General features: G+C 34.3%; 1 protein-coding gene across 1 annotated transcript in view; it reads right to left on the reverse strand.

Annotated features, from left to right (window-relative positions):
• The window catches only part of LRP1B (LDL receptor related protein 1B), a 1793119-nt gene that overhangs the window by 757826 nt on the left and 1018544 nt on the right, over positions 1-16749 (reverse strand). The window contains exon 22 of the mRNA XM_070360639.1: positions 14265-14510. Within this exon, the coding sequence (XP_070216740.1) occupies positions 14265-14510 (246 nt within the window). The remainder of the gene's footprint in view (positions 1-14264; positions 14511-16749) is intronic.

Consider the following 16749-nt stretch of genomic DNA (forward strand, 5'->3'; position numbering starts at 1 on the left):
AGATAGCATTTACTGTTCTTGGGCTTCCCTAGTAGCTCAGCTGGTAAAGAATCTATCTGCAATGCAGGAAACCCTGGTTTGATTCCTGGGTCAGGCAGATCCTCTGGAGAAGGGATAAGGTACCAACTCCAGTATTCTTCAGCTTCCCTGGTGGCTCAGATGGTAAAGAATCCACCTGCAATGTGGAAGATCTGGGTTTGATCTCTGGGTTGGGAATATCCCTTAGAGGAGGGCATGGCAACCTACTCTAGTATTCTTGCCTGGAGAATACCCATGGACAGAGGAGCCTGGCAGTCTACAGTCCATGGGGTCACAAAGAGTTGGACACAATTTAGCGACTAAGCACACACAAATAGGGAATTAAAAAATAGAAATATTATGACATCAAATGTGTAGATTAAAAAGCATGAGCTATTAAAAATTAATGAGATAAGAATAATTCCAAAATGATGGAGTAAGGACTTCTAAAAGTCCTCTCCTCCATTAGAAACAATAAAAATACTAGCAAAATGGTCATTTTTTCCTAAATTCTAGAAATTAACCAAAGTCTAATAATAACCAGTGTTATTAAGAAAAAAATGCTGAATATCAGTAAGAACAGCAAACTTTGTGGCATTTTAATAAGCACCAATCCCAATTACTCAGTCATTAAAAAGAATGAAATGAATGCCATTTGCAGGAACTTGAATGGGCCTAGGGATTATCATACTAAGTGAAGTAAACAAGACAGAGAAAGACAATTATCATGTGATAATTGTCTACATGAGTTTGGGTAAACTCCGGGAGTTGGTGATGGACAGGGAGGCCTGGTGTGCTGCCGTTCATGGAGTTGCAAAGAGTTGGACACGACTGAGCAACCGAACTGAACCTGTACTGATAATCTACATGTAAAATATTAAAAAAAATATTCAAATAAAATTATTTATAAAGCAGAAACAGACTCATAGAGAATGAACTTATGGTTACCAGCAGGGAAGGGTGGCTGGGAGGGATAGATTGGGAGTTTGGGACTGATATGTACATCAGTTCAGTTCAGTTCAGTCGCATACTACTATATTTAAAATAGATAACCAAGGACCTATTCCATTTTTATGTAATGTCCAGAATAGGCAAATCTACAGAGACAGAAAATAAACTAGTGGTTGCCAGAGTCACGTGTAGGGGTATTTGGGGAGTGATTTCTAATGTCTGTGGGGTTTGTCAAGGTCAATTAAAATACTCTAAAATTAGACAGTGGTAATCCCAGGAACGGCGGAGCCTGGTGGGCTGCCGTCTATGGGGTCGCACAGAGTCGGACACGACTGAAGCGACTTAGCAGCAGCAACAGTTGTATTACTCTCTAAATACACTATAGAGCACTGAATTGTGTATCTCAATTTATCTGTCATAAGAAAAAAGAAATATGGTAATAAGTGTGGAAATTTATAAAAAGTAAAGAACTGTACATATACTATTTTTAGTCCACTGTTAACTAAAAATCATGTATTTTTACCTCATTTGATTACTCTGTATAAATAAACTCAACTCTGAAAATTTTTCTATCTACATAAGGAAAGACAATATAGCATTCTGAGAGTTTAATGCTTTTCTTCTTTTTATATTTACGCTAGTTGACTAGCATATTCAAACACACAAAACATAACATTTCAACTCAATAATTCAGAAAATATAAAAAGAATTAACTCACAGGAACTAGGAAGAATATAATCAATAAAACTATAGAAATTGATAAAATAGAGAAAAACAGATGATCAAAAAATACTTCTTTGGATTTGTTGTTACTATTTCCTCTTTGAGAGAAAAATGAAATCTGAAATAAATAACCCAGTATGCCATTTTACATACTACTGGGAAATTATAAAGACTAGTTTTAAAAATTATGGGTCTCACAATGGTCTTTTCTTTAATGAAAACAAACAAAAACTCTATATAAAACATTTAACAATAAAACACAATAAATTTTAGGTGATTCAGTTTTGATGTAGATATATAAAATTCTTTTGAGGCAAACTTGATTTGAAATGAGTATCAACAAATGGTGAAACAGTCATCATTTTTACAGTCTTCTAACAATTTTTTTCCAGTATACTAGCTCCTGTCTAGTAAGTGACTGAATTTAACAGCTCAGGCCAGTACATCACACTCTACAAAGAAGTGGCTTGGAATTTTTCTACTTTAGCATAGTATGTGATTATATACACACCAAAAAAATAAGGTTACAGTTTATATTTTATGGTAATTAATTTCATGTTTATAAACATATTATATCAGAAGTAGCTTTTTAAAAATGTTCAAAATATTGTAATTTTCTATCTGTAACTCTCTTTTCTTGGATTTTCTTTTATTTCCATTTCAGGTTTGCACAATAATTTTTACAAAATAGAATATGAAAGCAATAGATGACTTGTCTAAGGAAAAGAGTCCCTCTATAGTCCTCTTAGGCTAAATTGTGATTATAACTCTACAGCTAGCAATTCTATATGAATAGCTCCTAATTCTTTTCCATATATATAATATTAAACACAAAATGATATTATAGTTATAGTGTTTTCTCTCCTATTCAGAATTTTTACTGTTTGCTCTCATATATAAGAATTTATTTGGATTTCTCTCTTCCCATACCAGATACATTTCTTTTACACAGTAGAGACTCACTAAGTAATAAATGGTTTATCGTTTCTCTAGCTCAATATATATTACTGCTACCTTTTTTCCATTAATTCAGCCCTAGCTATGCTAGGAAGGAATGATAGTCCAGCATTACTGAAGTGTGATATATATGAAGGCAGAGGATAGAATCTATAGAATGAAGGGTAGAATAGACTTTTAAGTGGCAAGAATCTGCATTTGATGTCTGTTTGTATATATGAAAGAGAAAGTCAGAGACCAAGAGACAGGGGAGCCCTGCGCTAGTGGTCTAGTGGTTGAGAATCTGCCTGCCAATGCAGGGGACATGGGTTTGATCCCTGCTCCAGGAAGATTCCACATGCAGCAGAACAACTAAGCCTGTACGTCACAACTGCTGAGCCTGTGCTCTAGGGTCTGGGAGCCACGACTACTGAAGCCTGCACACCTTAGAACTTGTGCTCCACAACAAGATAAGCTACAGTGATGAGAAGCCCATGCACCGCACCTAGAGAGTAGGCTCTGCTCTCTACAACTAGAGAAAGCCCATGCTCAGCAATGAAGACTGAGCACAGCCAAAAATAAAGAAATCTTAAAAAAAAAAAAAAAAAACTTGTGTAAACCATTAAAAACAAAATAGCTTGACCATAGATGCACTAGGGTGAGGGATTGTACGACATGGCCCAGGGCCTCTTGCTTTGTCTCATTTAATAAATATTTGTGATTACATAAGTAAATGAATGAATTATTATCAGAATCAATGAATAAATAGCTAGCCCAGAAGACACTGAGTATGGAGGTGATAAAAATTATTACTGAAAGAAGAAAAGAAATGGAGTAAAGAAAGAAGTGAATGAGAAAGGAGAATGATAAAGTGGAATTGGTTAACAAATGTCAGTGTGAATGAAATTAATAGATGGATAACTGAATGGAGATGCTTGAAATGTCTAAAGTTCAGAACAGATGGCTAATTTCTCTGAATCAATAAGGGAAGGCAATAATCTTAACAGGGTAATAACCAAAGTAAATGAAGAGATGCAAAAGACTAACAGGTATATAGAGAAATGCCCAAATTCATATATAAATAATAAGAAAAAAATACCAACTAAAGCAATGAAAAATATCATTATACTCTTAACTCCTATATATTGGGGGAAAATATTAGAATGTTTGATAATTTTGAGCTGGCAAGGATGTGGGAACTTTGGACATGTATTGTTGGTGTAGATGTAGTCTGTTCAGTCACTCTGAAGAATAACTGTTTCTACTTATTCATAGTAAATATAAGTACATCCCATGAATTGGGTATTTTAGTCTTGAAAATCTTCAAGCAGATTTATAAAAATATAGATAAATCTATGCTTATGGCAGTGGTATTTGTGTAAAGATCGGGGATGATTTGAGTGGACCTATGTGATAGAATGGATAAACAGAAACTGGTACTACATGTCACATGATTATACACAGTGGTTAAAACCAACATACCAATTGTACTCAGTACAGATGGTAAAAACATAGTAAAAATATATTGGTATTTTAAGTAATAAAGGGCATTTTTATATTTAATTAGCATTTACTACACAATTTTCATATATTTCAAAAGAAGTATAAAATAATTTGATTTAATCTCTGTTTTGAAAAAAAAAGTTTAGGTGTAAGTAATAGAAATAAGCTTATAAAACAGACTATTCAAAGACATCATGGGAATTTGAGGGCATATCGTAAATAGAGATGAACTGAATCTTCAGAACAGCTTGTAAAAGTTCCTGGAGTCATGAGTAATGAAGTTCAAAAGCTCTTCTCTAGCATCTCTTTACCACAGGCTCTGAGTAAATGAAATAATCTTAAATCACTACAGATGGTGACTGCAGCCATGAAATTAAAAGACACTTACTCCTTGGAAGGAAAGTTATGTCCAACCTAGATAGCATATTCAAAAGCAGAGATATTATTTTGCCAACAAAGGTTCATCTAGTCAAGGCTATGGTTTTTCCTGTGGTCATGTATGGATGTTAGAGTTGGACTGTGAAGAAGGCTGAGCACCAAAAAATTGATGCTTTTGAACTGTGGTGTTGGAGAAGACTCTTGAGAGTCCCTTGGACTGCAAGGAGATCCAACCGGTCCATTCTGAAGGAGATCAGCCCTGGGATTTCTTTGGAAGGAATGATGCTAAAGCTGAAACTCCAGTACTTTGGCCACCTCATGTGAAGAGCTGACTCATTGGAAAAGACTCTGATGCTGGGAGGGATTAGGGGCAGGAGGAGAAGGGGACGACAGAGGATGAGATGGCTGGATGGCATCACTGACTCAATGGACGTGAATCTCAGTGAACTCCAGGAGTTGGTGATGGACAGGGAGGCCTGGTGTGCTGCGATTCATGGGGTCGCAAAGAGTCGGACACGACTGAGTGACTGATCTGATCTGATCTGGTCTTAGTTTCAATAGTTACACATATTTTATTACCTACCTACAAATAAATTACTTACAACATTTTAGATACTTGATAAATGGAAGCTATGAACAATGTTATAATTAATTTCCGGAAATGATTCATATGGATTTGTGGATTAACATATGTACACTACTATATATAATATAAAATAGACAAACAATAAGGGCCTACTGTATAGCACAGGGAACTATACTCAATATTTTCTAATAACTTACAAGGGAAAATACTATGAAAAATAATATAGATAAAACTTAACCACTTTTTTGTTCACCTGAAACTAATACATTGTAAATCAACTATACTTGCATAGAAAAATAATTAAAAAGCAAAAAAAAAAAAAAAACAGAAGGAAAGAAAGAAAGAAATGATTTACAGAGGAGAGAGATGTGAATAGAGTATTGGATTCAATAGAGTATAAGATTTTCAGAGAGAATGCAGAAGATATTATCATACTTGACAGTCACAGGTGACAATGAGCAGTGTACATGAAGAAGATAGCAAAATGAAGTGATATAAATTAAAGTACCTCATACATTCTTGGCCATTATGCATTTGCTATCATTAATAGTGATGAAATGGGAAATAATGTGCATGGAGTGAAAACCCACAGTGGAGAAAAACGACACATCAGATTGAAGACATTAAATGAACAAAAATGAAGAAAGTCCTGAATGGCAGGCTAGAGGATTTGAGGTTCTTTTCATAATAAAGACTTATTTTAAAATCACAGATGTAGACTGACAGGCATAAATCTCACTTTATTAAGATAAATGAATGGATGGCCAGATTATAAATGTCCTCCCTGCACACCACCCCCCACAACCCCGCCATCAAATTCATTCTCCTGATCTCTTCACCTTTAATTTCCATAGTTCTCCAAGATAGACCATCGACTTATAAACATCATTTTATTCTTTACTATGTTCTTATTCACACTAAGTTCTTTCCATTAACTCTCATCTTCCAGATTAGATTACCCTTTCCCTTTACAATAAAAACGCCATATTTCTTCAACTTTTTAGTTTGCTTCTCACAAGTTGTAGAACAGTTCAGTTCGGTCATGTCCGACTCTCTGCAACCCCATGGATGACAGCACGCCACGCCTCCCTGTCCATCACCAACTACTGGAGTTTAAAACAGGAGGATGACAAAAATTAGGCAAGAGTGAGTATCGCCATCATCAAGACAATATGTATAACTCCATGCTGCAGTACAGATGCTTTTTTTCTAGAATTAAAGTTTGGGTGCAAAAAATATTGGCTGCAAATAAATATGTGGGTGCAAAAAAAAAATAAAAAACCCAAGTTATAAATGGAGCTCCAAATCAACTATAACTCAATAAAAATATAAAATAAATGGAACTCTGAAAAAAAATTCAATAAATGGAGCTCCAAATCAACTATAACTCAATAAAACATAAAATAAAATGTACCTTCAAAAATGACTGTAGAAAGTTTGTGATGGACACAGTGTACTAATAGGTGGTTACTATGTTTATACATTTTTATTTATAGCCAAGATCTCTTTTTTAAAAAGATATAAATTTTAAAATAGAATTTTAAAACTATTTTAGAAAATGTGATTAAAAACAAAGAAACGTATTGGTGGGTAAATCTAACCTAATCATGCCTAGAGAAAATAAAAGAGGGATGCTACTATGTTCTTTCTGATGTTATTAGAAACATGCTGATAATTTGTAAGTAGCCTACCTGCCAAATGGCAAAGAAACCAGAGATAGAAAAGAAATGCAGTTAGTAGAAGTATTCTGGGTTATTATAAGTAAAAATAAAATACTTAGGAGAAAAGTGATTAACAAATTATGTACTGAAGAGGGAACATATAAGGAGCTGATAAAATAAAGTATCCAAATGCCTAAAAGAAGTGAGGTTTACAGGCATATTAAATAAAAAATAACAATCATAAATAAGTCTTTTGAAAATCATATTATAGTTAACTAATAAAATGTTAAAAGTGAACCTAGAAAAAAATAGAGTAATGGACTTAGCAATTCAGCCAAGGACAGAGTGCAAAATTTTAGGAAGGAATTGTTAGAAAAGAAAAGAGAAAATCATGAGACAACTACAGAGGAATTTTCAAGAGGAAAATAAATGAGTGAGTCATGTTTCTAATTTGAGACATAAAGAGTATTATTATTTTATTTTTAAAATGTCAAGAAGATTAATCACAGATATTGCATTCAATAAAGAGAACACATTTTTAAAAGAAGCACTCAGCTTAGAAATGATGGAAAAAAGGAACAAAAGAGAGCAAGAAAAAAGAAATTTTACTTTTAAAGCCCAAAGTTAATAGTCAATTCATTTTATTGAACTATGAATTTGCTGTAGGTTTCTCAAAAAGAATTGATGTGAAAAAGACAGAATCAATTTCTTTTTATATGAAAATTGGTTAAATAAAAAATAAATTTTAATGCCTAACAAAACCTTTATTATCTGCAACAATATAAATGATGACAATGGTATTTAGTATACTGTATATTAGGAAAGTGCTAAATTATTAGCAGGAAAAAGTTTCCATACTAATTTTATTTATTTTATTTTTTAAATTAATTTATTTATTTTAATTGGAGGCTAATTACTTTACAATATTGTAATAGTTTTTGCCAAACATCAACATGAATCAGCCACGGGCACACATGTGTTCCCCATCCAGAACCCCCTCCCACCTCCCTCCCCATCCCATCCCCCAGGGTCATCCCAGTGCACCAGCTCTGAGCACCCTGTCTCATGCATCGAACCTGGACTGGCGATCTGCTTCACATATGATAATATACATGTTTTAATGCTACCCTCTCAAATCATCTCACAGATCATTTAGATCATTTAAATGATCTCAAATCATCTAAATTCCATATATATATGTGTTAGTATATTATATTGGTGTTTTTCTTTGTGACTTACTTCACTCTGTATCCCATCAGAGTCCTTCTCCCACAGAGAAGGTGGGAGAAGGACTTCCCCACAGAGTCCAAAAGACTGTTCTATACATCTGTATCTCTTTTGCTGTCTTGCATATAGGGTCATCGTTACCATCTTTCTAAATTCCATATATATGGGTTAGTATATTGTATTGGTGTTTTTCTTTGTGACTTACTTCACTCTGTATAATAGGCTCCAGTTTTATCCACCTCATTAGAACTGATTCAAATGCATTCTTTCTAATGGCTGAGTAATATTCCATTGTGTATATGTACCACAGCTTTCTTATCCATTCATCTGCTGATGGACATCTAGGTTGCTTCCATGTCCTGGCTATTATAAACAGTGCTGCAATGAACACTGGGGTACATGTGTCTCTTTCAATTCTGGTTTCCTTTGTTGTATGCCCAGAAGTGGGATTGCCGGGTCAAATGGCAGTTCTATTTCCAGTTTTTTAAGGAGTCTCCACACTGTTCTCCATAGTGTCCTTACTAGTTTGCATTCCCACCAACAGTGTAAGAGGGTTCCTTTTTCTCCTCACCTTCTCCAGCTTTTTATTGTTTGTAGACTTTTTGATAGCAGCCATTCTGACTGGCGTGAGATGGTACCTCATTGTGGTTTTGATTTGCCTTTCTCTGATAATGAGTGATATTGAGCATCTTTTCATGTGTTTGTTAGCCATCTGATGTCTTCTGTGGAGAAATGTCTCTTTAGTTCTTTGGCCTATTTTTTGATTGGGTCACTTATTTTTCTGGAATTGAGCTGCAGGAGCTGCTTGTATAGTTTTGAGATTAATTCTTTGTCAGTTGCTTTGTTTGCTAACCTTTTCTCCCATTCTGAAGGCTGTTTTTTCACCTTGCTTATAATTTCCTTCATTTCTCAAAAGCTTTTAAGTTTAATTAGGTTCCATTTGTTTATTTTTGCTTTTATTTCCATTATTCTGGGAGGTGGTCATAGAGGATGCAGCTGTGATTTATGTCAGAGACTGTTTTGCCTACGTTTTCCTCTAGGAGTTTTATACTTTCTGGTCTTATGTTTAGGTGTTTAATCCATTTTGAGTTTATTTTTGTGTATGGTGTTAGAAAGTATTCTAGTTTCATTCTTTTACAATTGGTTGACCAGTTTCCCAACACCACTTGTTAAAGAGATTGTCTTTTCTCCACTGTGTATTCTTGCCTCCTTTGTCAAAGATAAGGTGTCCATAGGTGCGTGGATTTATCTCTGGGCTTTCTATTTTGTTCCACTGATCTATATTTTTGTCTTTGTGCCAGTACTATACTGTCTTGATGACTGTAGCTTTGTAGTATAGTCTGAAGCCAGGCAGGTTGATTCCTCCAGTTACATTCTTCTTTCTCAAGATTGTTTTGGCTATTCAAGGATTTTTGTATTTCCATACAAATTGTGAAATGATTTTTTCTAGTTCTCTGAAAAATAACATTGGTAGCTTGATAGGGATTGCACTGAACCTATAGATTGCTTTGGGTATTATACTCATTTTCACTATATCAATTCTTCTGATCTATGAACATGGTATATTTCTCCATCTATTTGTTTCATCTTTGATTTCTTTCATCAGTGTTTTATAGTTTTCTATATATAGGTCTTTTGGTTTTTTAGGTAGATTTATTCCTAAGTATTTTATTCTTTTCGTCACAATGGTGAATGGAATTGTTTCCTTAATTTCTCTGTTTTCTCATTGCTAGTGTATAGGAATGCAAGGGATTTCTGTGTGTTAATTTTATATCCTTCAACTTTAATATATTCACTCATTAGCTCTAATAATTTTCTGGTGGAGTCTTTAGGGTTTTCTATGTGGAGGATGATGCCATCTGCAAACAGAGTTTTACTTCTTTTCCAATCTGAATTCCTTTTATTTCTTTTTCTTCTCTGATTGCTGTGGCTAAAACTTCCAAAACTATGTTTGAATAGTAGTGGTGAGAGTGGGCACCTTGTCTTATTCCTGACTTTAGGGACAATGTTTTCAATTTTTCACCATTGAGGATAATGTTTGCTGTGGGTTTATCATATATGGCTTTTATTATGTTGAGCTATGTTCCTTCTATGCCTGCTTTATAGAGGGTTTTTATCATAAATGGATGTTGAATTTTGTCAAAGGCTTTCTCTGCATCTATTGAGATAATCATATGGTTTTTATCTTTCAATTTGTTAATGTGGTATATCACATTGATTGATTTGCCAATATTAAAGAATCCTTGCATCCCTGGGGTAAAGCTCACTTGGTCATGCAAAAAGATTTTTGCATCTATGTTCATCAGTGATATTGGCCTGTAGTTTTCTTTTTTTCTATGGCATCTTTGTTGTTTTGGTATTAGGGTGATGGTGACCTCACAAAATGAGTTTGGAAGTTTACCTTCTTCTGCAATTTTCTGGAAGAGTTTGAGTAGGATAGGTGTTAGCTCTTCTGTAAATTTTTGGTAGAATTCAGCTGTGAAGCTGTCTGGTCAAGGGTCAATCCAAGAAAAAGATTTAACAATTATAAATATATATGCACCCAACATAGGAGCACAGCAATATGTAAGGCAAACGCTTATAAGTTTGAAAGGGGAAATTAACAGTAACACAATAATAGTGACAGACTTTAGTACCCCACTCACACCTAGGGATAGATGAACTAAACAGTAAACTAGCAAGGAAACACAGACTTTAAATTATACACTGGACCAGTTAGACCTAATTGGTATCTATGGGACATTACACCCAAAAACAATGAATTTCACCTTTTTCTCAAGTGCACACGGAACCTTCTCCAGGATAGATCACATCCTGGGCCATAAGTCTAAGCCTTGGTAAATTAAAAAAAATGAAATCATTCCAACCATCTTTTCTGATCACAATGTGGTAAGATTAGTTGTCAACTACAGGAAAAAAAAAAAAAAAAAACAACTATAAAAATACAAACATATGGAGGCTAAACAACATGCTCTGAGTAACCAACAAATCACAGAAGAAATAAAAAAAGAAATCAAAATATGCATAGAAATGAATGAAAGTGAAAACACAACAACCCAAAACCTATGGGACTCAATAAAAGCAGTACTAAGGGGAAGGTTCATAGCAATACAACCTTACCTCAAGAAACAAGACAAAAGTCAAATAAATAACCTAACCCTACACCTAAAGCAACTAGAAAAGGAATAAATAAAGAACCCCAGGGTTAGTAAAAGGAATGAAATCATAAAAATTAGGGGAGAAATAAGTGAAAAGGAAACAAAGGAGACCATAGCAAAAATCAATGAAACTAAAAGCTGGTTCTTTGAGAAGATAAATGAAATAGACAAAGCATTAGTCAGACTCACCAAAAAAAAAAAGGGAGAAGAATCAAATCAACAAAATCAGAAATGAAAATGGATAAATCACAACAGACAACACAGAAATACAAAGGATCATGCTGCTGCTGCTGCTGCTAAGTCGCTTCAGTTGTGTCCAACTCTGTGCGACCCCATGGACGGCAACCCACCAGGTTCCCCTGTCCCTGGGATTCTCCAGGCAAGAACATTGGAGTGGGTTGCCATTGCCTTCTCCAATGCATGAAAGTGAAAAGTGAAAAGTGAAAGTGAAGCCGCTCAGTCATGTCCGACTCTTAGCGACCCCATGGACTGCAGCCCTCCAGGCTCCTCCGTCCATGGGATTTTCCAGGCAAGAGTACTGGAGTGGGGTGCCATTGCCTTCTCCAACAAAGGATCATAAGACACTACTCTCGGGAACTATATGCCAATAAAATGGATAACTTGGAAGAAATGGACACATTCTTAGAAAAGTATAACTCCAAAACTGAACCAAGAAGAAATAGAAAATCTTAACAGACCCATCACAAGCATGGAAATCAAAACTGTAATCAGAAATCTTCCAGCAAATAAAACTCTGCACTAATTTTAAAAGGTAAAATATAATTTTGCTTCTCTGTTAAATTATCAACAAAGCTAGGTGTGATACACAGCGATCTTAACAGTGAAAAATGATATGGTATTATTAGATTTTCTTTCTGAGCTGAGAGTAGAAGGGGTCAATTCCATTAGAAGAGTTACCTTTGCACCTGGTAACTTATATTCAAAAGTTGAATTGTTCTAATATTTAACTTGAGTTAAACTGATTTTATAGAGTATTCATTTCATAGAGTACAAAGCCATAATAAGTCAATCATTTTGTGATCTATATCCAAAAATCAGAAATGGAGCCAATTATCTTGTAAAACATGATTATATATCTAAGTTTGATCTATCACTCCCCTACTCCAAACATGTATATGAAATGGTTATCTTTATTTCAATAAACTGCTATTTATCTTGCTAATTACATTGTGCAAGAATTCTGTAAGAGAAGAAGTCAAATGAATGTTTGCTAAATTTATGCTTCTAGAACTCAAATTTTAACAGGAAAAAAAAACTACAAGACAACATTTGAAATAAGGTAATAAAATAATTTAATGTTCTCTGAAAAAATCATCCTTTTAATTCATATTACTTTATTGGATATTATGTAAAACACAAGAGAAAAATCTATAACTTGATTTCTGACTTCAAGACAGCTGTTACTTTACTGGAGAAGTAAAGAGTAAAGGAGGGAGATAAATAAAAACATAAATATATTTCTTTAGACAAATTCTAGATATAGAAGGGAGAAATAAGTGGAGACAGCCAGCATGTTTGGAAGAAGACTCCATTAAAGAAGAAAGATTTGCACTAGTAGGTTTTAAAAATATCCAGAATTTTTAGAGACAAAGAGGGAAAGTACAATCTAAGTAGAAGAAAAAAAATGAAAAATGTTTATGATATATGGGTTCTTAGGAGCCTGATGAAGCCTGGGTACTCCTAATCAGAATTTTTAGAGTCCAAAAACAGAAAAAAGTATAACAAAGGTAAATAAAAAAGAATTAAATATATTCAAATGCATTTATCATATAAATAAAAACAGTTTTTGATGGAGGAATATATGTGCTTTTTTAAATTAACACATTCAGTAACAAGATTCAGCAGTGGGTCAAATGACTCCCATTACTGAAGGAGCAGTAGTTTTCAAAGCCTGAGAGTAAGAGAGATTTTGAGATATTAGCAACAACTTTTAACATGATATGAATATGACTATTACTTTACAGTGATATTTCACAGTGGTCACTTCACAGAGACATAGTCATTGTTGCTGCTAAAAACTGGTCTGTGGCATACATTCACAACTCAAAGAAATGTTAACTTTCAGGGAGAGATTAAAGAAAATAAAAGTGTAAAATTTTTCCTTAAGAAACTTCATGGACCCCCTCCAATTCTATCCATGGATCTCTTAGTGCCCAGTGACTCAGACTAATAACCTACAGAAGTTATGGGAAACCACCACTCACTAAGCACTGAACGAGTGTGGGGCATAGTAAACGTGCTTCTTGTCATTTTTGCAACGTGTTGTTGTGCTGGGCATTGATGTTTGAAAGATGAGAAAACCAAAGCTCAAAAGTTTTGGGTGACCTGCCTGGGGTTAAATACACTATGATTGCCAGTGGCAGGATTAGATTTCAAATTCCGGCACGTTCCATAGCCTTCATTTGCTTTTCCTACTGTGGAATATGACCTAGAGAATCAGCAGTATGTCTTAAATGGGCAAGCAAGAGATGAATACAGCCAGAGTTAAGTTGTTTTCAAGAGCAGTAGAGATACAGATGGTGGCTCAAACAGTAAAGAATCCGCCTGCAGTGTGGGAGACCTGAGTTCGATCCCTGGTTTGGGAAGACCCCCTGGAGGAGGGAATGGCTACCCACTCCAGTATTCTTGCCTGGAAAATCCCCAAGGACAGAGGAGCCTGGTGGGCTGCAGTCCATGGGGTTGCAGAAACCTGGACATGAATGACTAAGCACAGAGATTCAGATGAAGTGTGGGACTGGGCCAGACTTTATGGGGTTATAAAAAGCACTCAAAAGTAAATAAAAGTAAAAGCTTTGGAGAATAGAAAAACAAGCACCTGGGGAGCAAGATGACAAAAGCAGGTATTTAAAGAAAAGATAATCAGATGGCTTTTAACGGTAAAGGATTATTTTAATATTTTTTGTCCAAAAGATTTTGGCATAGGTTTAATGGTGCATTATATGTTAGTGCCTTTTCTAAATTTAATCAAATCCATTAGTAATTTTCTGAGTTGTTTTTTTATTTTTTTTTCTCAATACCGATTCTTAAATATAGCAAGATATACAATACAGAAACACATACCACTTGCTATTCTTAAATATAGCAAAATATACATCTACTTACCAACACTTGAGCAACTTTGACCATCCACATCCAGCTTCCACCCTTCATAGCATGAGCACTTGACTGTCTGCTTGTGCTGTTCGCACACTTGACTGCACTTTAGATGATTGCTACAATAATCTACAATTTCACACGTTTTATTGTCTCTGCCGAGTTGAAGTCCTTCAGGGCAGGAACAGACAATTCCTCTTCCAGGAACAACAGAACAGTGGTTGCTACAGCCTCCATTGTTCAGTGAACATTCATCTATAAAAGGATAGGAACCGATAATAGGGCATCATGAATTGTTTTGTTCAATTAAGTACTAATCATTGAACTCATTTCTTTAAATCTAGAATTAAAGATTATAAATAAATTGAGAAAGATCTTTACAGATTTTTTTTTAATTTAGTCCTAAAGGGGTAGGGATGATGAAAAATTTATCCAATGATCAAATAGAATTCTATATGATACAAATTGGCTGCCCATATGGTGCTAGTGGTAAAGAACCTGCCTGCCAGTGCAAGAGAGGTAAGAGATGTGGGTTCGATCCCTGGGTTGGGAAGATCCCTTGGAGAAGGAAACTGCAGCCCATTCCAGTATACCTGCCTGGGAAATTCCATGGACAGAGAAGCCTGGTGAGCTATAGTCTATGGGGCTGAAAAGAGTCAGACATGACGAGCATAGCACAGGCTAATGATATAAATTGGGAATGGAAAATTTGCATTTCTCTAAATTTTGCAGTACACTTTATTGTACTCCATAGAACTAAAGTGAGTTAAGTGTTTCTATTATTACTGGAAAGATTATGCTCAGTCTTTTAGCAATTATGCAAAATCAGAATTTTGGGGCTTCCAAAAGAGACACACATATACTGATGATCTGAAAATCTGATTATCACAGTGTTTATAAATAAACAGGAACAAGCATACATATATATATGTATGTATTATATCTACATATTGTTTTCTACATCTATAGTCTGATTTAGAATTATAATCCAGAATGGATTAGTTTGTCCTTTACTGACTACAGATATTTATTTAGGTAAATTATACATTGTACCTCATATATTTGTTATTATTATTAATTCAGTGAGGCTATGGAAATAGAATAAACAATACACAAAAATACTTGACCTGGCATTTTGGGCTAAAATAATGAGCAACTAACATTGACTGCACAAATGATAATAGTTTCATAAAGAAAGAATTTTTCTTTAAGGCACTTATAATTTATAATTACACATTAGATACATTTATCATTCTACTTCATCACAAGATTGTAGGATATATGAGAATATACAAACATCCTTTCTGTTTACCATGTATATCCCATAGTTAACAAAGTGCCTAGCATAGAGTAAGCAGTTAAAAACACATATTGAATAACAAAATTTACAAAATCATCCAAAAGCACACAACTGTCCTAAATTGAGCTAGTATCTGTCCACCTGGGAAATTTTAAAATGCCATATTTATGCACTTGACAAAAATAGCCAGTGTTTATTTTTGCAATCATGATATTAACTCTTGCTATATATTATTATATTAGGTGTCTATTAATAAGGACAAAATAAGTTTTGTCTTCCTTGCCTTTAAAAATAGTTGAGTAGTTTTCAAAGCCTGTTCAATTAGGTGTATTTTTAGACATACTGAAAAGGAATATTGTTCAATGATTTGCAAATTGCAATAATATTTTCTTATATAGCTCTAATATGTTTTGTTCTCTATGGAAATTCACCCAGTTCAAAAATTTGGACTGGAAAGTTAAGGCTTTCAAAAATATTCTCTGCACATTTTAAACTTCTTTATGGGTCAACTATTCTTCACATTTGTCACCATAAAAGATGTTACAGCAATAAGAAAAGAAAAATAACTACATTAACTCCTGTCTCTAAGAATTCAATTCAAGTTTGGCATTATTTTAAAGAAGAAAAGAGAGTCATTTCTTGGTTCCTCCAAGTATGTTTATTCACCTGTAATCATAATCATTTCAAAATAGCAGTCGTTTCAAAGTATTTGCCCCATTTTAGTTCAATTGACATTCTTTTCCAAGAGAATTACTGTAAAGTAATGTCATCATACACAGCAGGTGAAAAAAAATTGTTACAATGCTTTTAGCTTATTTCAAGTATGACTGTTCTCTCACTATTCAAATGTCTCTTTCTGATACTACCTTTAGAATTAAGTCATAGATTTTAGGATAAATGCAAATGCACATTGAAATATACAACTTAACATACATAATTGAACGGCAATATGTGTATCACTAGTCCCTTGCCAATTTTCCCTTAACCCTAAACCTATCATCCTGTAGCATGTTTTAATTTTTTGTTACCTGAGAAAGATGTTCTCATTGACCAAACTCCAGTCAAGCATCGCTTAATCTTCCTTTTAACTAGTCCTCAGTCTTGGCCAATAAAAACTGCAGACTGTCAGCACAAACAATTTCACTGTCAAATCCTCTCCCCATCCCCTTCCTCTCAACCCAATAAAAATCTTGG

This window comes from Bos mutus, chromosome 2, assembly GCF_027580195.1.
Source record: "Bos mutus isolate GX-2022 chromosome 2, NWIPB_WYAK_1.1, whole genome shotgun sequence".
Classification (NCBI taxonomy): Eukaryota; Metazoa; Chordata; class Mammalia; order Artiodactyla; family Bovidae; genus Bos; species Bos mutus.